The sequence below is a fragment of the Arvicanthis niloticus genome, chromosome 26 (assembly GCF_011762505.2).
Source record: "Arvicanthis niloticus isolate mArvNil1 chromosome 26, mArvNil1.pat.X, whole genome shotgun sequence".
NCBI lineage: Eukaryota > Metazoa > Chordata > Mammalia > Rodentia > Muridae > Arvicanthis > Arvicanthis niloticus.
Genome location: NC_133434.1, coordinates 31,426,509 through 31,448,374, shown reverse-complemented (window position 1 = coordinate 31,448,374; position 21,866 = coordinate 31,426,509). Strand labels below are relative to the sequence as shown.

General features: G+C 39.6%; 1 protein-coding gene and 1 long non-coding RNA gene across 3 annotated transcripts in view; one reads left to right on the top strand and one right to left on the bottom strand.

The window, feature by feature from the left end:
- Arih1 (ariadne RBR E3 ubiquitin protein ligase 1) overlaps positions 1–11,206 on the bottom strand; it is a 96,778-nt gene extending 85,572 nt beyond the window's left edge. Inside the window, exon 1 of one of the 2 annotated variants that reach the window (XM_076925495.1) lies at positions 10,518–11,206. In XM_076925495.1, the coding sequence (XP_076781610.1) occupies positions 10,518–10,777 (260 nt within the window). In that variant the 5' untranslated portion in view covers positions 10,778–11,206. The remainder of the gene's footprint in view (positions 1–10,517) is intronic. The other variant, XM_076925494.1, reaches the window with a different exon arrangement.
- Positions 11,207–11,462: 256 nt separating this feature from the next.
- Positions 11,463–21,866, top strand: part of LOC143439310 (uncharacterized) — a 47,744-nt gene continuing 37,340 nt past the window's right edge. Inside the window, exon 1 of the long non-coding RNA XR_013107608.1 lies at positions 11,463–11,602. This is a non-coding gene — a long non-coding RNA (uncharacterized LOC143439310). The remainder of the gene's footprint in view (positions 11,603–21,866) is intronic.

Below are 21,866 nucleotides of genomic sequence, written 5' to 3'. Positions count from 1 at the left end.
ACCTGTTTTTATTTACAACATTTTGTTTTGTTCAAAATGGCTTTCCTTCTGTGTCTCTGGGTATCCTAGAACTGGCTCTGTAAACCAGAACTGCATCAACCCCAGAGATCCACCTGCCTCTGCCTCCCAAGTACTAGAATGACATCCATGCAACACCACCACCAGGTTATAAGATATTTTATGACAACTTTGGCAAGTCATTAATTATTCTTATGTTCAACTTTCTTATCCATAAAATATCAAAATAGCATCAATTCTTTTTTGGTTCTTTTGTTTGCTTTTTGAGACAGAGTCTCATTACATTATCCTGGTTGGTCTAGAACTCACAGAGTGCTGGGATTAAAGGCACACAACACCATCATGCCTGGGCTCATTTTTTTTTCTAAAATTTTTTTATCTATTATTGGAGAATTTAGAGAATTTCATACGATACATTTTGATCATAATCTTTCCCATTCCAACTCCTTCCAGATCTTTCCCTACCTTCTTATGCACCCAACTTCATGTATTATAAGCATGCATCACTGTGCCGTGCTTTTTGAGTTCTCAGGATTAAACAGTTTCTCCTGTTCAAAAGGTGATCACTCTCATTAATGACCGAGCTCTCATTACACCCCTAATTTTTAATATTTTTAAAAGAGGCTTGTAATGACTGCTAACTGAATCTAGTAAGACTATATACTATTTTCCTAAAATCTAACTGGTGTTTTTAGAAAACAAGTCTACAATGGGCCAATATTCAAAAAATTAGACCACACCAGAATTTGTCATCCTGTAAAAATAGCATTTAAGGGACTGGAAGTGTAATTAAGAGGCAGAGCAATGTATGAGCAATGCAATTGACTTAGCAAATAACAAACACAAACTAGGATAGGTCCTGGGCATAGGGTGGCATACTAAGATTCTTAACTTTGGAAACCAAGCAAGACCAAGTCCAGAAACAGAGAGCCATAGAAACTAGGACACACATAGATAAAGATGGGCAAAGCAAGTGACATTTTCAGTGCCCCCCTCACCCAGGGGACCTTTCTCAGTACCTCTAGCAAGCAACTTGACCATCTATCCCAAGATACTGCTGACAGATAGCATGACAGATCTGATCTTACAACCCCAATGTGTTCACATTCTAACACCCAGCACCTGAGACTATATAACAATGCAAAGGGAAACTAATCTTGCAAATAAAACTAAGGTTAATATGTAGCTGACTTTGAAGTAAGATCATCCTGTATCATGCACGCTGGTCCTTTAAAGTAGAAAAAGAAGGCAGAATCAGAAATCTGAAGATGCTCTGATGCTAGAAGATGGGGGAAAGTCTCAACCCAAAGAACAGGGTGGTATCTGTTAGTGGAAAAGGACAAAAATAGATTCTCCCTTCAATCTTCCAGAAAAAACACGGTACGAACACCCTAAGCCTACTGACAGCTAATTCAGATTTCTAACTTTCAGTACTCCTAAATAATGAATTTGTATTTTAAGTCACTGAATCTACAATGTGTTAGAGCTGGAGAGATGGCTCAAAAGTTAAGAGCACTCTCTCTTAACCTCTGCTCTTCCAGAGGTCCTGAGTTCAATTCCCAGCAACCACATGGTGGCTCACAACCATCTGTAATGGGATCTGGTGTCCTGGTTTGCATACATAATAAATCTTAAAAGTAAATAAATAAATAAATAAATAGATAGATAGCAGGATATTGTGCTATTCATATATAATCCCAGTATTCCAGTGACAGAGACAGGAGAATTGCCTAGGAAAGCTCACTGGCCAGCTAGCCTGGAATATCGAAGAAGTTTGAACCTGCCTCACAAGGTTGAAGAAAAAATTGACTTCCAAAGTTGTCCTCTGATTGCCACATAATGCTATGGCACTCACAAGCAAGCATGCACGCATACACGCACACACAAAATTTTTTAAAAGTAACAATGATTGGCATCCTAAAGAAAATGGAGCAAAGCACAAAAATACCTGAGAAGGAATCGGTATGACACTGTAGTTTATACCAATGAATCAAATAGTAGGACAAGCATGGGACACACCTGTAATTTCTAGCATTTGGGAGGCAGATGCAGGAGAATCACTGCTCCAAGCCAACCAAAGAATACATAATGAACCCATCTCAACATACGAAACAAACAAAGAAACAAACAAAAACAAATAGAAATTTTAGAATTGGAAGCTATAATTATTTTCCTCTGGAAGAGAAGCCAGTGATCTTAACCACTGAACCTTTTCTCCAATTCCCTAAAATTGTTTTTGTTTTTGTTTTTTTTTAAACTTCTTTGCATTTTACCTTCAAGGCAAGCTTGGGTTAAATAGCAAGTTAAGGCTTGTCTGAGCTATATATAGAGCAAAACCACTTTCTCAAAAAACAAACAAGCATGGCTGGGGATGTACCTCAGGGGAAAGGATCAACCTATCAAGTGCAAGGCCCTGGCACCACAAGCACACAAAAGATATTCAAAAAATGACTGTGTTGTTTTCTGGGTTCCATTTTGAGAATGGTATGGAGGGTTTCTGTTTGGTTTTCCCTAGTGGAGCACTGTGGCGCACATCTCTAATTCCAGCAGTCACAAGGCAGGCGTGGGCAGATTATTTTGAGTTTGAGGCCAGTCTGGTCTACATAGTGTTTCAGGACAACAGCAATACTTCATAAAGAGACCCTACCTCAAAAAAAATTTTTGTTCCTCATCCTCAAAAGTCCAAACAACTCCACTAATAAGCCCAGTCGGTATTTCCTCTGTGTTTACCCATGAGATAACATCAGATTTTTTGACTATGGGCATAATGTTCATTAGCTTTAGAAATGCGCCCATCCTCCTTTACTTATGCTCTTCTGAGGCTCTGGCTGCACACCTATCAGCACTTCCCTTAGTTCTTCTGTGTTTACTGGCCTGCATGTTATCATCCTTCTTTCCTCCATGCTTCAGTCTGAATAATGTCTATTAACCTCTTGGTCTAATGTGCTATTAAATGCGCCTTAATTATTGATTAATCTTAGATACTGTATCTTCCAACTTGAGTTCCAGGGGATGCAAAACCCTCTTCTGGCACTCCTGGACATGTATTACACAGACATACACACAGGCAAAACATACAAACATAGTATTTTTTAAATATCAGAATTTTAAATTATTTTTTTAAAGTTTGAGATATAGTTTAGTGACAGAATTTGTCTTGCATGTTCCCACCATCTGCCCCAAAAGAAAAGGAGGTAATATAAAAATCACAAAAAATTTTTATGGATTCCTGTATCAAACCAAGAATTCTTCTGAGTAGTGCTACTGCAATAAGTGAAATGAATGAAAGGCCCTATCTCCTAGTCATGTCATTTCATTATAAAGACAGAACACCAAAAATAGTCAGTACATTAGGTTATTAAAATTTTTAAGAATTCTATCTCATTCCTAAGAATCTCTGGAAATACTGGTTCATAACATTATATGTATCTTCCAAATGGTAATGTATTTTTATTATATAGTTTTTCAACACTAGGAAGCTATTTCACAAAGGCAGATAAAGCTTCTTAAAATTCTAGATCACATAAAATTCAAATTCAGCAACATTTTAGCTGTTTTCCTTGAAACAGCTGATACATTCTGGTTAAACAAAAACATCATGTGTAATAAACATTTAAATGACCATAATTTGTTAATACATCTTTTAAGTAATAATGCTGTCCCTTCAACATTCAGCTCATAAGTCAAAGGTTGAGAACAATTTTTTTTTATTTTGAACAACCATCATACTTTAGTTTGCAGGAGTATTTTATGCATACCTCCCATTCTATCCCACAAGGTTAAGATGTTACATTTACGACATAAAACTAGCAAGCCAGGTATGGTGGCATACACATTTGTGACCCCAGCACTTGAGAGGCTGCAGGGGAAGGAAACTAGTTCAAAGGCAGCCTGATCTACAAAGTGAGTTCCAGACCAACTTGGACTACTTGCAAGACCCTGTCTCAAAAACAACAACAACAACAACAAAACAAAAACCCACAAAAGGAACAGGTATTGAACTTACTGTCTCGTTTAAAATAAGTCAAAGTGTGTGTGGTGGGGAAGAACATGAATTATCAATTTATTAGCATAACTCTTGCTAGGTACTTTAAGTTTTACTTCTACTTTAAGTTCGCTGCTTCTACACTATGAATTTATTAAGAGAAATAACACCTTCTCAAACAGCTTCTTTGTGTACAATCCTTTGAAAATCAACATTGAAATAAATCAACTGGTAATACCATTATGTTAGTTCATATAAAGAGCCAAGGAATGACACACAAGTATAAATGTTACATCTAAAAAGGCCTTTAGGCTAGATATGGTGGTGCACAGCTTTAGACTCAGCTCTCAGTGGGCAGACAGGCAGATCTCTATGACTTTAAGGCCAGACTAGTCTCTACACAGCAAGTTTCAGGCTAGCCAGCGCAATATAGTGAGACCTAGTAACAAAAAACGAAGAATAAATAAAGGAACTTTTCAAAGTTTGTGCTCTTAATCAGCAGTGGTAACACATCCCTTTAATTCCAGCAGAGGGAGGTGGATCTCTGAGTTTGAGGAAAGTCTGGTTTACAGAGCAAGTTTCAGGCCAGCCAGGCTACATAGTGAGTGAGACCTAGTCTCATAAAAATGAAACAAAGATTAAATAAGGAGGCTTTTAAAAGCTTGTCCTCCTAGGCCAGTGTGGTAACATACCCTTTTAATCCTAGAAGAATCAAGTGGATCTGAGTTTGAGGTCAGCCTGGTCTACAAAGCAAGTTCCAGGACAGCCAGAACTATGCAGAGAAAACCTCTCTCAAAAGCTATCCAAAAATAAATAAATAAAAGCTTGTCCTTTTAGAATGTAAACATTGTAGTCTTATACTATCCACATCTGCAGCATCTAGAAGCCATAAAATAATTTACTAGTACTAGAAAAAAATCTTATTTGGCTTCCTTTGGTTTACAGATTATTATCTGGTAAATAAGGAAAAACTTCAAAATGTTTACCTATTATTTTTCTGTCAGACTATGTAAGTATGCTGTGTATACAAAGACCAAGGAGTTTCAGCTTCCCCATCAAAGCCCTCATATTTAGTCAAGTAGAAAGACTTAGATATAGAGATGGCTATATTACAATCTCTTGTGGGCTACACAAAATATTAATATAAAGTGCTAAGCAAACAAGGAAGCACTGGAAAAGGTAGATAAAGAGACTCCAGAAAAAGATGAAGAAATCCTTAAGCAGTTTCAGAGAAAAGCTATTACAAAAGGTAATACATGAATAGAAACAGGAAACTTTGTAAGTGTGTGTTATAATTATAAACACTGCAGTCAAGGTTGTGGGAGATTAGGACAAGAACAGTTGAGATGGAAAACCATTAGGTGATACTAAGATGGAAACTATGACTGCCATAAGGAGTATGAACGCTACTTTCAACAACAAAATCTCTTTTAGGCAAAAGAATAACTTCTACATCTATTTGATAGCAGTATGACAGATGAACTGAATGTCTAGAGGCAAAATAAAATTAGAGGCCCACAATTAGGATTGGTTCTTAAGAGAAACAGGAAAAAGAAAAAAGAGAAAAAGGAAAACAGGAAAAAAGGTAATCAATCTGACCTGGGCTAACTGGATGGTGGAAAATGTAGAAAATGAATGAAGGATAGCTCTTAATAGTTAAGACCAGGTAAGTTAATCAAAGAAGAGCTGCCCTATTCTCCACAAAAGAAAGAGAAAGAAGTATCTGCCCAAAATGTCTCAGTGCTGAGAAACACCCATGGTAATGACTTTCAGTTGTAAATTCTTACTAAGAACCGGGAGATACTTGCCTCTATAGTTAGCCTTTTTAAAAATTAGAAAATTATGGTTAGATATATTGTCAAGCTAACTGGATCAGTACAGTAAGCATTTCTTAAAATTGGAAAATTATACCTAAAAGATATACTGTCAAGTAATTGGAATTGGTAACATATCTCAATTGGAAGTATGATTTTTTTAAAAAATTAAGCCTGAGCAAAGTGTCAGTAATTATAGCTATTTTTTAGTATTATCTAAATAAATGTCTCAATACTAAGAAAATGTTTACAATATTAGAAATGTGACTAATATTTCAGGATTTTGTGTATTTTTGTCAAAGTTTATTTATCAAGCCACTTCTGACACTCTCCTTAAAGGGGGATAACAAAAGAGGAAAGACAAATAGCTACTGAACAACACGTACATTTAAAGCATTACATGGAAAACTCCTATAACTATATATGGCACTCCTTATTTAAACTCTGTTTTAGCCTGAAAACCAGACTTAAATTTTGTTTCAAAGTAAAGCTCTAAAAAGTTGACATGCCAGAACAGCACAGTAACAACTTTCAAGCTTTGTTCTAAAATTCCATACTATCCAGCAATTTAACTGGCCATCTACTGCTATATACCGTTAAGACATGAAATGACATTATTCCAAATAAAGCGGTATGGTCACTTATCCCTGAATTAAAGCTGAAAAAAAAAAAAAAACCCACAAAATGTTTGGAAAAAATTTAAATTATATGATTGCAAAGTCTACTTGACAGCTCAAAAGGGCAGGCTTTTAGCTGAGCATTAGAGGCAAGTGGATCTCTTGAGTTCAAGACTAGCCTGGTCTACATAGACTTCCAGAATAGCTAGAAATACAAAGAGAGACCCTCAAAAGAACTCCCCCCCACCAAAAAAAAGAAAGAAAGAAAGAAAGAAAGAAAGAAAGAAAGAAAGAAAGGAAAAAAAAAAAAAAGAAAAACTTTTAGGTTTTGAACTAAAAATAATAAAGACTGTCACTATCATCACAATCAACTCAGGGTTCCAAAGGCTCCAGCCAACTTAAATTAGAAGCATGATCATTTTCTCATCCATAAAGTAGTAATCATCAAACGCAGCCTGAGCACACTCTACTCATTACATCACCTTATAGGATAACTAAGCTATTTATAGTTATTAGTGTAGTTAACATTTAAAAGGAAAATAACAAAAAAAAAAAAAAAAGAGTGGCTGGAGAGATGGTTTTTAGCAGATAACACTGGATGTTCTTGTAGTACAAGAGTTCAGTTCCCACCATCTAAGGGCAACTCACCACCATGGGTCACTACAGCTCTGGGGATCCAGTGCCCTCTTCTGGCCTCTGCAGGCATCCACATACCCGCGCATATATACATAATTTAAATAAAGTCTTTAAAAAAAAAAATTTTTTTTTTAAGTACAAATAAAGAAAAAAAAAGTAGTGGCTAGCTAAAACAGAATGAACCTGTTGTGGTTAGCACTTGGTGCATATGGCACATTTGTAGTCCTGTCCTGGTACCCAAGGTGGTGAGGCAAGACCATCACTGGAGCACAGGAGTAAACCAGCCTGGGCAACACAGGGAAATTTCATCCCAAAACAACACAAAATGAAGTAAATCAAAAAGCATGAAAAGAGGGAAAGAGTAAATAGATGCTCACTATATCATAAACAGAATGATGGTACAAGCATGAGTTCCAGGATGCCCTGAGCTGTGCAATGAGACTCCTGTCTCAAAAATACATATAGCTCAGGGATAGAATACTTACTTGCCTAGCACATGCCAGGCCCTACAGGAGAATTCAAAGTTTAGGGAAAGCCAGAACTATATATAAAACCCTGATCTGTTTTTTGTTGTTTTTGAGATAGGGTCTCACTATGTTCTCCAGTGCACTATGTAGATCAGGCTGGCCTCAAACAGAGAATAGCCTGATTCTGCCTCCAGAACGTTGGGATTAAAGGCATGCACCAATATGCCTCACTCTTCAAAGCTAATTTTTTAAATGTCCATTTGATACCAATTAGGCAACTAGTTTAACTTGAAAACACTTAACACCATCTCAAAGCCTTGAAAATGAGCCATTCTCTTTAATTCTACAAGTGGACTTACACCAAGAAATAAGAAAACATTCTATATCTGACCTGAGGATATGTATGCTTATAAGTTAAAAACTATAAAAAGGCAGCAATAGATTGATTATACAAATTAATGTGTTATCACTAAGTTCTTTAAAAGAGCAGTTACTTATTGAGAAAGTTCCTCAGAAATTCTTTCTGGTTTTGAAACCTGCTTTTTCTCCCCACTGAAAACAAATTACACAAAATCATTGTGTTGTTTGTTTGTTTAAATATGTATGGCTATGCAGGTTCCAGAAAACTAGCTACAGCTCATATGTTGATGTCTCTTGGTAACTTATTTTGTCTTTAAGTTTCTCTTAACCCATGATATTTTTTTTCTTACAATGTGCATGTATTACCCGTGCAATGCTTTGAATTTAAATAACCTAAAACAGAATCAAGCCTAGTTTAGATATATAAGAATACTAGTTCAAGAAAAGATGGTCTGGAATATATCCTACCTTGGACTTAACTGGTATTTCTAAATATGAACTTTCAACAAGGGATACATGCTTGTGATACAAGGGATACATGTTCGTGAATGCTACTTAAGAATAGCCTGACTTATAAAGGCTAGAATAATGAAGCAAGAAAATACAGGAAAGTAGGACACCTCCCCCCCCCCAATCCCTAATTTTTATAGGTCTTAGTAGTTCATCAGCATTCATTCTTATCTAAACCAAGAAAGAATGATGCCATGCATATAAGCTACCTGACCTAGGTAAGAAAGATAAATTAAGAACTGATAAAACTGGATGAGATTTAACTGAAGTAAAATACACATTTATAAGTCAAAAAAGTTATTTCTAATAAATACCCTTGAGTTATTTCAAAATATAATTATAATGCCAGTAAGCTAGGTAAGTTTGAAAACATCAGATTTTATATAATTGCATGTAAATAAAGACAATTCAAGTTTTGACCACAAATTCCGTGTTAACAATTTTTTGTTTCTAAAAAAAGAAAGAAATCTCAATTAATTATCTAAAAACTAGAGTAGTGAAACTTATCTGACTTCTACAATCCTTCCATTTATTTCACCATCATCTACACTGAAACCTGAGATCTCCACTACTAACAACACTAGAGGAGATCTCCTATTATGCCAAAAATTCTTTAATGTTTAATCCGCAAATCGTGCCTACTGGATGAGACCATAAACATGTTACTAATGGAAACTCAGCAAGCAGGCAGTGACACTGATAATCTGTCCATGAATATTAAGCCGACCCCATTCTAAAGTTAAAAAGAAAGCAATGTGCTTGAAAACAAAAGTAACGTGTTCCTTTGTAGTTTCCTTCCATGTAACTACTAAAAAGTTAAAATGAATCAAGATTTCACTCTGGTTTTTCACTTTGCAACACTGACGACTGAATCTAGAGCCTCGAACTTTTGCTCTACCACTGAGCTGTATTTCCAGCCCTCTTTTTACTTAAGACAGGGTCTCACGAAACTGCCCAGGTTAGCCTTGAGCTCACTCTGGTAGGGCTTGAACTTGCCATCATCCATCTGCCTCAACCTCTTAAGTAGCTGAAATTTCAGATTTTCACACAGGGTCGTGTGTCATCTTTATTTCCCAATCATATCCCATTCGTAAAAACTTCCCCCCAACAAATGGAAATTTATATCCTAAACTCAAAAATAAAAAATCTGATTATATATTAGATTATATGTATCAGAATATATATTTATTATATTATAGAATATATATATATAGAGAGAGAGAGAGTGAGTGAGTGTGTGTGTGTGTGTGTGTGTGTGTGAGTGTGTGTGTCAAATGAAATGCAGTTACTGGCCTGAAGCAAGTTTAACTTTCTATGCACCAAATAGAAACCTTCAGAGAAAGGAGTTCAGAAGCCCGGAATGCCTCTACTTTCTAATTCACAATAGAGTTTTGTCCAATTAGACAACACTGCGTTTTATTGTTGCTGAAGCTGCAAGGGTGGATAGGGAATCTGGAATAACTATTCCAACAGCTTCCATCAAGTTACATGCTACCACTGAAAGTAGTAGCAGTTAGGTCCCAAACAGACACTATGCCCCTCCCCCTCTCCCAAAATGTAGGCACAAGCCTCACCATCAGAAAATAAGGCCCATCAGCACCTCTTCCGAGAAATAGTCCCTTCCCCCACCTTTAAGTAGCCACTTAAGACTGCCAAGGAGATCCATTTCTTTATTAGCCGGTGCCCACTTGGGGCAATCGTACACCGAAGCTTTTCTGAAGGGCCTGCCCTAATCCCATCTTAAACTGCTCAAGAGACTCAAAGGCTAGAATAAACCTTGAGAAAAAGGCTGGGTTCTTTCTGACACCTCTTTCACACTCACCACTTCACCCCCCTCTAACCCGCCCCTGTATCCCATCCTACGGCCTGAGGAAAGCCACTCGGGCCGTAGTCATGCAGGAACTGCCGGCCATAGCCGCTCAGGCAGCCCCAGGCCTCCGCCATGCCAGGACTCAGGGAAGCACCGCCCAAGCGCACCTCCCGACCGGCCGGCAGGGCAGACAGGCCCGGGACGAGCCAGGCCCTGGCCTGCTCTTCGGCGCCGCACAGGCCGCCTGGGTCGGCTCCCCAAGCCGGCTCCGGGGCCAGATGGCGTGGCGGGGCCCCTCACCTGGATGACCTCGTTGACCTCCCGGATACATTCCACCATGTGCTGCAGGATCTGTTCGGCCGTGAGCACCTCGTAGCGGTAATCCTCCTCCTGCTCGTGTCCCGGGCCGCCGCCGCCACCGCCACCGCCGCCACCGCCTCCGGGACCCAGAGCGCTGCCGCCGCCGCCGCCAGTCTCCCCGCACAGCAGTCCGTCCCGCTCCCCGCCGACGCCCAGCCCGGGCTCCACCAGCTCCACCTCGCCCAGATCGAGGTTATCATCGTCCGGCTCGTCCTCGTCGTCGTCCTCCTCCTCCTCGGCGCCGCTGTCCTCCTCGCTGCACTCCTCGTCCTCGTCGAACTCGTAGTTGTAGCCCTCGTCCGAGTCCATGGCGCGACGCGCGCGGGCCCGGCAGACGCTGGCCGCGGCGCGGAGAGGGCGGGGACGCCGAGGCCCCGGCTCTCGCTCCGGCTCCGGCTGCCGTCCGGACGCAGGCCTGGTTCCGGCCCCGTGGGCCGCGACTGCTCCCCGGGTGCGGCGGTTGGAGGCGGGCGGTAGCGGCGGCCGGGAGGGCGCGGAGCAGGGCGGGAGGGAGCGCGGGGGCCGCTTACTGCCGGCCTCAGTCAGACGCCGCTCCGCTCCGGACTCGGACGGAAAACAGTCCCCAGCGCCACCTCCGCGGCCGCTGCTACCGCTACTGAGCCAACAAAGGGGCGTGCGTCACCGCGCCGTGCTGCGTCATCGCGTTAGGCCTCCGTACGTCACCGCGCCACGCCCCTTGGCCCCTGCGTCGTATTTGGGGAGACCCCACGGCCGAGCCGGAGGAGGACGGGAGCGCGGCGGCGCGGCGGTGGTGGCCAGGATAGACTGAGAAGCTGTAAGTCCTGGACGTGAGGAGACTGAGGCCTTCCGGTCGTGGGGAGGAGTCCGGGGAGCGCCCAAGCGGAGGTTTTCGCCGCCGTCCTTCCTCGCTTCCGGGCCTCACAGGCACATCTGACACGCCCTGCCTAGTTCCGGGAAGCCGGCTGCTGCTCTGCTAAAATTCCGGTTGCCGGAGTTACTGCCTGGAAGGTAGTAGTACGCGGAACCTCCAAACTGCGTGACAGGTAGCTGGAGTGTTGCTGTCCACTCGTGTGGATCTACAGCGGTTCTCGGGTCCCCCTGAAGTGACGTCATAGTAAAGAGACAGTTCCTGAACTCATCTTGACAAGCACTTCTTGAGGGTCCAAAACAATGTGAACAGTCATGTTCCTCAATTGATCACTAAAGCCATCAGTTCCTCAATCACTAAGGGCCTTCCATAGATAGCGCTCATTTTCACAGTGTCCTAGTACCCAGGTTATAGCAGAGGCACCTGAGGCTGTAAAAATAAAAGTGTATACCTTGTGGTATGCCACTTGTCCAGCACGCACAAAGGCCCTAGTTCTAGCCCCCAGCAATGAAGCAGAGAGGCTGATAGGTAATAAATCTTACATTACATGTAAATTACAGTAATAATTCTAGGAAACAATACAGGCAAACCACATCTGCAAAGACCAAGAGAGACTGCATATCTGGAAATAGTGCAGAAGTGAGCTGAGTTGTTGGGTGGCTATTTCAATAGAGAGGAGGAAGATGGCCTTGGCTCAAAAACACAAGGTTCACTGTAGTTACAACACTGAAGCTTAAAACTCAATCAGTAAATGGGAAATATTGGGTAAATTAGTTAGAGGTCATGACAAAGCACTTTATGCCTTTCCAAGACTGGGTTTATCTTGTTTTATTTGCTTTGGATCTAATACCTTGAAAAATAGGACAGGAGAGCCAGTGTTTTGAAGGAAGCAGAGGTATAAGAAACTTCCCTCTTCCAGTAACTTGAAGGATGGGCCAGTCTGAAAACCTTTTAAAAGCTGAATCCTTAATAGATACAGTGCTTACGATATAGATTCTGTTTAAAAACTTCCTTTGAAAAGTGGAAAATATATAGATATGTATTGGTTTGTCTATTTTGTTCTCAAATGATCAATTTATTTTACAAACACATATTATATATATATATATTATATACATATACACACATACATACACACACACACTGAGTTGAGGGCATGGCAAGTGGAGGTCAGAAGACAACCTATGGGAATCAGCCCACCCTCTTCACTGTGTGGACTCCAGGAGTTGGGTGAAAGTCATCAGGCTACATGGAAAGTGCTTTTCTGTACCTGCTGAGCCTTTTTCAGTTTTTTTTTTTTTTTTTTTTTTTGATAGGGTCTCATGTACCCAAGGATGTCTCTTAACTCCTGACCTTCCTGCCTTTGCCTCCCAAATGCTAGGATTTGAGACATGCACCACCATGCCCAGCTCAAATCAAAGCTCTTAGCATCAGCTCTAGGCTATCTTGGTCCTTTGAGTCGTTGTGTTTCTATTTAGCAATTTTAAGTTATTGCCACAACTGAGACAAGCCATAGACACAAACACCCTTTGTTCTTCTCCATCCCTATTGTGTTGATCTATGGAAATAATTCAGGAATATTTGTTTATTCATTAATTCACTATTTTATTGTTGTGACAAAATAACAGACAAAAGCTAGTTAAGAAAGGAGAGGGTTAATGTTCACATTTTGAGGTCAAGGTCTGTCCTGTCAAGGAAGGTATAGTGACAGAAGTATAAGGCAGTTGTCACATTGTATCAGCAGTCAAGAATAAGAGAGAGAGATGAACAACAGCTTTTAGATCACTTTCTCCTTATTAAGTCTAGGACCCCAGCCTATGGGATGTTACAGCCCACACATAGGATGGATCCCCCACCTTAATTATTGGGTCTATAAAGCCATAAAGCTGCCCAGAGGTTTATCTCTTGAGTAATTCTGGATCCATAAGTCGATATTAACCATAACAATTTCAAGACTCTAAAACCCCTTTGTGTCATCTTCCTTTAGGTACTACAGTGGCTGGCCACTATCAGGAAAAATGCATAGCAATATGCATTCTGTGACTGAGTTTGAATCACAAAGCCAGCTGGACCCTCAATACTACTCAATAGTACTGTTAAGTTTTAGATTTTGTTCTCATAATATGACTCCTTTCATACCTTAGTTTCCTTGAACCTCCAACCCAGTAGTGTAGGTGGTGATTCATACCTGTAATACTAAAATCTCTGAAGACTGAAGATTCCAATTTGAAGCCACCCAGCTTCAGCTTCATAGGGAGACGATGTCTCAAACAAAAACTCTCAGCAACAAAATTCACTCCAAATTTGCCTTTTCCAATCTTCTCAAGCACATGAATTTAAGTTATACTAAAATTTAAAAACATCTGAACCATGTTTAAAATTTTGACACTTGAAAATATCGTCCATCACTGAAGTATGCTGAGCAGCTAGATGCTATTAAGGGATGAAGCCAGAGAAGGCAGCTGAGGCAGGGGCCAGAGGGGCATCATGAGCTGTCCTAAGAAGTTTACATTAGGGCAGTGGGAAGTTTGAAAGGGTTTCAAGGAGAAGAGTAAAACAATATGAGCCTTGCTCTCAAAAAGATAACTGGGTAATTTGTAGAGCATTGGCTACAGTGACAACCGCTAACTATGAAACCATCTCAGAAACCCAGGGGGAGAAGAGGGCTTGAGTTCAGATAAAGCACTGGAGATATGAGTGGTTAAATCTGGGTGTGATTTAAAAGTAGACCCTACATGTTGTGTGACGAGAGCACCAGCATACTTCTCCATTTTTGACTACAGACACAGTGTGAGCCTCCATTCAATCATGGACTCCCTGCTATGACAATATTGCATCTATTCAAATTATAAGCAAAAAATTAAAACCATTTTTCCCATGAAGTTGGTCTTGTCAGCTATTGTTTGTCACAGCGACATGAAAAGTGCTACAGATAATTGGTACCAAGAGACTGTGATAAGCCTAACCATGTGGTTCTTGGACTTTCTAAATTAGCTTCAGGAGGAATTTGAAAGATTTTTGGCACTGTGGACTAAAGAAACCCTAGAATGTTGTAAACAGCCTAAAGGCTCATTCTGGTGAGAGTTTGGGGGGGAGAAGAGGAAGTTAAGAGAAATGTTTACAGTAGAGGCCAGGTTCATGAGGCTGTAGAGAGGATTGAGACTCCTAATGTGTTAGGGGAACTTAAGTTCCACTCTAGCAAAGAACTTCAATACATTCTGTCCGTGTTCAGAAAATGTGACTAAGGCTGAATTCTAAGGTAACAGACTAACTTGTTTGATATTAGAAATTTCAAGATACAGAAATTTTAAAGCATGGAACAGTTACTGCTCACTGTTCCAAGTCAGTGCTACAATGACAGCACAAAGATGTGTGTGTGCAGCCCAACTAAGAAAGGAATGTGAATTTTATTTTTTTTAAAGATTGATGTATTTATTTTGTGTATGAGTGCTCTATCTTCAGGTACACCTGCATGCCAGAAGAGAGCATCAGAACTCCTTATAGATGGTTGTGAGCCACCATGTGGTTGCTGGGAATTGAACTCAGGACCTCTGAAAGATGGCTCTTAAACTTTGAGCTATCTCTCCATCCAAGAGTATGAATTTTTAAAAGTAGGCATGGATCAACTGTGAATGTCAAATACATTAATACTAGTAAAAAGAAACCTTTCACTGTGCACCAGAAAATAGGAAACATGCCCTGAGGACAAGACTCCACCACTGATGACTCCAACTTGTTAAAGTGCAAATTCACTTCAGAAGATGAGCCTGAGTTGAGAATGCTATGGATGGGCTTCTTCCCTGCCTAGGGAAGCTTTTTCACCAAAGTTAAGCAACCAAGTTATACAGAGGCAACTAAAGTTCTGTGGGTTTTTAAAAAAAAAAAAAAAAAGCCTTACTACATTTAAAGTTGTCCAAAGACTTGGGAAGCATCATTCTTTCATGAGCTGGTTTTGTAGACATACAAAATGCAAGCGTTACGAGTCATTACACTACCAATGACTATGTCATGTCCAAAAGCTGAAAGGGCCAGGCAACACGAAGCAAGGTAAGATTCCCTACCGGGAGACCATTGCATGACACTGTCCTTGAAGACTAAGTTACAGTGGAACCTGACATAATGGTACACACTTTTAATCCCAGCATTTGAGAGGCAGAAATATGTGAGTTAGAGACCAGCCAAAGCTATGTAGGAAAGACCATGTCTCAAAACAAAGGAAAGGAAAGAAAGAGGGAGAGAAAGAAAGAAAAGTTACAATGGAGACCTTAGGGCCATGGAACATCATCTGAGGAAAGCTGCAGGCAGATAATGAAGACAGCTCAAAAGAAAGTCTGCATATAACTACAGGTCACAGAGATGGAGGGGTGAGACTAATAAGCTTGTTGGAACATAGGTAACATCAACACAAATCATTATGCTTACAGCATGGAGCTGCAGAATTTGGTGTTTTTCTAATAGGTTTCAGTGTTATTTTGGCTATTATTTCCTCACCATCTCCACATGCTTTTAGATTGTGAGTGCTTATTCTGTGCATTGTGTATATTGGAAGTATGTAACTTATAAGTAGTCAGCTCACAATTGCTTTAAGTCTCAGAAGAGACTTTAAACCTTAGAATTATACAATTAATTTTATTTTCCCATTCCCGTTTTTTATCTTCCTCCCTCACCAACCAAAAACCATAAGAGTTTCCCTTCCTACTTTTGTGGGGTGTGTGTGTGTGTGTGTGACAATAGTACTGGAGCAAAAGAACACTTTATCAGTAGCTGCAATATTGAAGACATTGACAACTCTCTCAACAATAGTTGACTGTTACTTAGACAAGGGTTTGGGCCTCATGGCCCCTCCCCAATCCATGATGAAAATGATCACAGGTCCAACCATGTGCAGGTCTTTGTGGATGACCACAACTGTAGTTCATGAGTGCAATGACTATGTCATTTCCAGAAGATGACTTTCTGCTACACATCTCTCCATTCTCTAGCTCTTACATTCATTCCTTCCCTTCTGCAGTGATCCTTGAGATTTAGAAGGAATGATATAGCTATCCCATTTAGAATGAACCTTTGATGACTAGGAATGAAATGTTATGGTTAAAGTAATATGCTTTGGTGTAGATTTGACAAGTGGTACACTTTTGATGATCATCTAAGACATTAGTCTGGCTACATTTGGAAACACCTACTGGCCACACTTCTGGGTATATCCTTGGAATGTCTTCAAGAAAGGCTTAACTGGAGAGGAAACAGCAACCAAAATATGGGTGACACCATCCCATGGACTGGACTCTCAGATTGAAGAATAAGGGAAGAAGAAAGAATCTAGCTTAATGTCAACACTCATCATTATCTGCTTCCTGGCTACAGAAGCAGTATGACCAGTCACTTCATGCTCTTCCTGCTGTCATGCCGTCTCTCCCATTATGTACTACACTCCCTCACACTGTGAGCCAAAATAAATGCTTTCTTTCAAAAGGGTTAGAAAAGTAGCTTCTATTTGCCTGGTATAATTGCCATCTCAGAGGATTACTGCCTCAGTCTGCTAACCTAGGCCTAGTTCTGGAAGCTTTTAGCCTCCATACAATCTAATCTAGGCCTAGAATGTTTTCATCCTCTGAGACTTACTGCTGAATATGCTCACCCTTTCTAGTTCTTTCTGAACTCTGTAGGCTGGTTTAAGACAACTGTTCTGACTCAAATTCATCTCCAAGCTAACTGATCTAATCTGACTTCTCTCAACTTCTCCTCAACTGCTGTGCTTGGCCTCAAACTAACTCTAGCAATCTCTTCTGATTTTCTAGCTCCTCATTTTGTAGCTCCTTCTGTCTTCACCTGTGTCTGACTTGTTCTGTCTCTACAACCTGTCTCTGTACAACTGTTCCAGTAAAAAATGCCTCATTTCACCTTTTTTTCTCTCTTAAGTAGTCTCTTTTTCCTCTCTCTTCTTATGAGAGTTGGGCATGTCCTACTCTGTCACATCTTCTGCCATTCAATTAGACATTACTTTCAAACATGCATGCTTCCTTCTACAAACTAACCCTACCTTCATTTTTTAGGTTTAAAGATGGTCAGACAGTAGTGGCACATGCCTTTAATCCCAACACTTGGGAGGCAGAGGCAGGCGAATTTCTGAGTTTGAGGCCAGCCGGGTCTACAGAGTGAGTTCCAGGACAGCCAGGGCTACACAGAGAAACCCTGTCTCAAAAAAAAAAAAAAAAAAAAAAATAAGGATTAAAGATGCATACCAAGGGCAAGTCTATATTCCAGCCAGAGATTAAAAATGTATGCCAAGGCTGAGCCACACAACAACCAGAAACAGATTTTTCCCAATAAATAACACAATCTTGGGGTTCACAGTATAATCAAATACCCTGCAGCAAGGAGAAAAAAACTTGCTTTAAGTTTGTACATTTATAGAGGAATCAACACTGCCTACAAGATTTAGGGTTTGAGCAAATAAGACAGCACATCAAGGTAGAGTTATTAAGTAAGAATTCCATTACTAATATTCAAAACAGAAAATCAAAAAGAGCTAGATATTGAGATAGGATTTTTATGTGTTGATATTTACTGTATTGAGAAGCAGAATAGGATAATGGTGAGGCACTTAAGCCATAAAGGAGAGCAGATTGTACCTCTGTGTTTCTAGTTGTTGTCTGTAATCTTAAGAAAATTACTGACTCTCTATGAGCTTTCCTGTAAAGGATCATAGTTCCTACTCTCATAGGATTACTCACAACAGTGGGAGTGTAGCTCTTTAATAGAGCAGTTGCCTAGCATGAGCGAAGCTCTAGGTCCAGTTCCCAACAACACAAACACAACGTACATACACACACTACTTGTATCAAGTGAAAACTGTATTTAAAGTACCTGCGGCCAGATGCACACTTATAATCTCAATATTTAGGAGGCAGAGACAATTGGCTCTCTGTGAGTTTGAAACAAGTACGAGCTAAACTGAGTGCCAGGACAGCAAAGGTTACACAGTGAGATCCTGTGTCAGAGAATAAATGAAATATAAGAGTCAGTACCTGGCATATAGTTAGGTACTCACAAAATTATAACTTTAAAAAATTGCTAAGGCAGTGGTAGTGTGCCTTTAATCCCAGCACTCAGGAGGCAGAGGCAGACAGATCTTTGAGTTAAAGGCCAGCCTGGTCTACAGAATGAGTGCTAGGACAGCCAGGAGTACATAGAAAAATGCTGTTTCCAGAAACAAAAAACTCTGTCATAATCATCTGCATCCATGGGGAAAACTGTAGCCAATTAGATTTAAGCCTTCATATCATTTTAATTATGCTAATATATATACACCCCAGAGCCTCCTTTTTTGTGTATGCATGTGTAGTGTGTGTATATGTTTGCATACGTGTATGGTATATACTTATGTTTGTGTGTATGCAGATGTGTGAACCAAAAATCCACATGAGTTGTCTTCTTCAATTAGGTGCCTTCCACCTAAGTTTTGGAGACTCGGCTTCTGACCAAAATTGGAGCTCACCCATTTGGCTAGGCTGGCTGGCCAGAGAGCTCCAGGGATCTGCCTATCTTTTCCAGTGTTGGGGCTACAGATGCCAACTGCCTGTCTGCCTTTTCAGATGAGTACTGAGGAGCAAATTCAGGTCAGGCACTTTACCAAGTGAGCCATCTTCTAAGCCCCTCACCCCCAATTTCTAGAAAGGAAAATTCATCTTTTTTTTCTCAGAAACTCTCTCTGTGATCTCATGACTCATTTAAAGAATAATGTAATAAGCAGTATCAGAATGCATCTGAAATTTTGGTTCTCCTACTCCAGGATAAGCTTTCATAAGTAGGTTCTTGGCAATAGTCATTCCATTCATATTTGGAAACTATCTTAGATTGAGGTTAGCTTATGGTGTGTGTTGCTATTTAAGGAAAACCAGTAGAACAGCTTCTCTAAAATCCCAAGTTGGCCAAGGGATGACCTACATACATTAGTAGGGATTTGTTTTTTCTTTTAATGATTTGCTCTGAAAGGTATTGCCTGTGTTATTATTGTCTCAAGTATGATGATTACTGGGTGGAAGTATAGTACTCTGTAAACAACAGGACATGGCCCCTGGAAAAAGAAAATAGTTAAACTAATTCCTTCTTAATATAGGAAGGAAACATTTTTGGTAATGCAGTACTTTCATTCCTATACCAGAATGAGGTTTAAAAAAAATACTAGCACTAGTCAATGGAGGTGCATACCTTTAATCCCAGCACTTAGAAACCAGAGGCAGGCAGATCTCTGTGAGTTCAAGGCCAGCCTGGTCTACAGAGTGAATTCCAGGACAGCCAAGGCTACACAGAGAAACCCTGTCTCAAATTTTTTATTATTATTATTATTATTATTATTATTATTATTATTATTATTAAGAAAGAAAGGAAAGAATGACGCTAGCTAGTCAAGCACAGTGATTCTTATCTGTAGTCATAGATACTCAAAAGGCTGTGGCAGAAGTTTGAAGCCAGCCTAGACAACATTAACAAATCCTCACTCAGCATAGTTACACACCTAATCCCAGCAATTGGGAGGTGGAAGCAGAGGGATCATGAATTTAAGGCCAGCTTGTTTTATTAAAAAAGAACTCAGTTTCAAAAAATAGACAAACCCAAAACTCACAAAATAGTTATATATTTGTTAAATATTCATAGAGTAAATCAGTACTTATGAAATGGTTATGAACTAAATACCAACAAGAAGAATATGACATGCTTTGTAGATACAAATGGAAAAGCACTGTAATTTTTCTGAGGACAGATAATAGAGCCATGACGTATACCAAAGCCCAGAGTGATAACAGGTTACTAAAATAACTAACCAGTCCAGTAGCTCAGGACCTGATTTGGGGACATGAGGTTTGCAATGCTAAAAGAAGCCCTGTGGTGAGGGATACTTGAGTCACCTTATAGAGAATACCACTAACATTTTGGTATGTAATTGGCTCTAAAAGCAGATGGAGAAAAGGTGCTTTGTTGTTCTATTTATCAAATGTGTTTCAATACAGCTTATTTTCTTTAAAAACAAAAGGTGTGTGGGTGTGTGTTGTGGTTTTGGTTTTTGATCTTTGGTTTTCTAGAGAGGGTTTCTCTGTGTAGTCCTGGATGGCCTGGAACTCACTCTGTAGACCAGGCTGGCCTCAAACTCAGAAATCTGCCTGCCTCTGCCTCCCAAGCACTGTGACTAAAGGTGTGGGCCACTATGCCGACTCTTTCTTTCTTTCTTTCTTTCTTTCCTTTTCTTCCTTTTACATTTTAAATTTTATTCATATTTTATGTGTATGAGTATATATATACATATACATGTATACATATATACATATATACACACACATATATAGATATAGATATAGATATAGATATAGATATAGATATAGATATAGATATAGATATAAATGAAAAAGTATGTGGTGCCTGAGGAAGCCAGAAGAGAGTGGCATGTATTCTGAAACTGGAGTTACAGATGGTTAGATGACATGTGATGTTGGAAATCAGACCCAGGTCCTCTAAAAGAGCATCAAGTGACTTTAACCATTCCTTCATCTTTCTAGCCCCAGTCTTTGCTTTTATTTGACTAGGTGTTCCTGTGTTCTGTCAGCCTGGAGGGATGTTAACTTTTAACTTTAATTTAAAAGTAAATTTTAGCAAAAGTACAAAACAATATGATAAACTAATTTTGTTCTTTGTATTTTTAAAAAACATATTTATTTAAGTTACATATTTTATAAAACATTCATTAAGTGTAACATAATTGTTGAAAAGATTTTATTTCACTGATTCTGAATGGTAAATAATGAGGCATAAAGAAACAGGTTATCTGCTCATTAGAAGCATGTAAAAAATAAGATAATAATAAGTATCTAACCCTAGTATAAGCATAATAAGTAAAATATAACCCTAGATTTCTCACTTCAGTCTTTTAAGAGATCTTCTACCTGATCTTTAAAATATACAGGGTCAGAGTGAGGGCTTAGCTCAGTTGGTAGAGTGCTTGACTAGATATACAAAGCCCTAGGACTCAAACCCCAACACTACAGGACTGGTTTCTAGTGGCATTTTTGGTAACGTCTGTCATTGAGCACTTGGGAGGTAGAGGCAGAAGGATCATCAGGGTCATCCTCAACTACATAGTAACTTTAAAGGCAACTTGAGATATTTGTTGTTAATTTCTCCCAAATTACTGCTACAAGCTCTTTGTCAGTCTCCATTAATTACTCATAATGAGGTAATTTCAGCATTAGTATAAGGCACTATGATTTCTGATGGGTCTGTTCTTGATAATTGACAAAGTCTTATTCTTTTACAATTAGATCAGAAACTTTTTCAATATAAGTTTTTAGTTTTTACTCTGTTTATGTGCCAAGAAGATCCATTCTAAAATATTGTCTTCAATATGTATAACACTGTACAATAGGGGAATGAGTAGAAAGCATGAT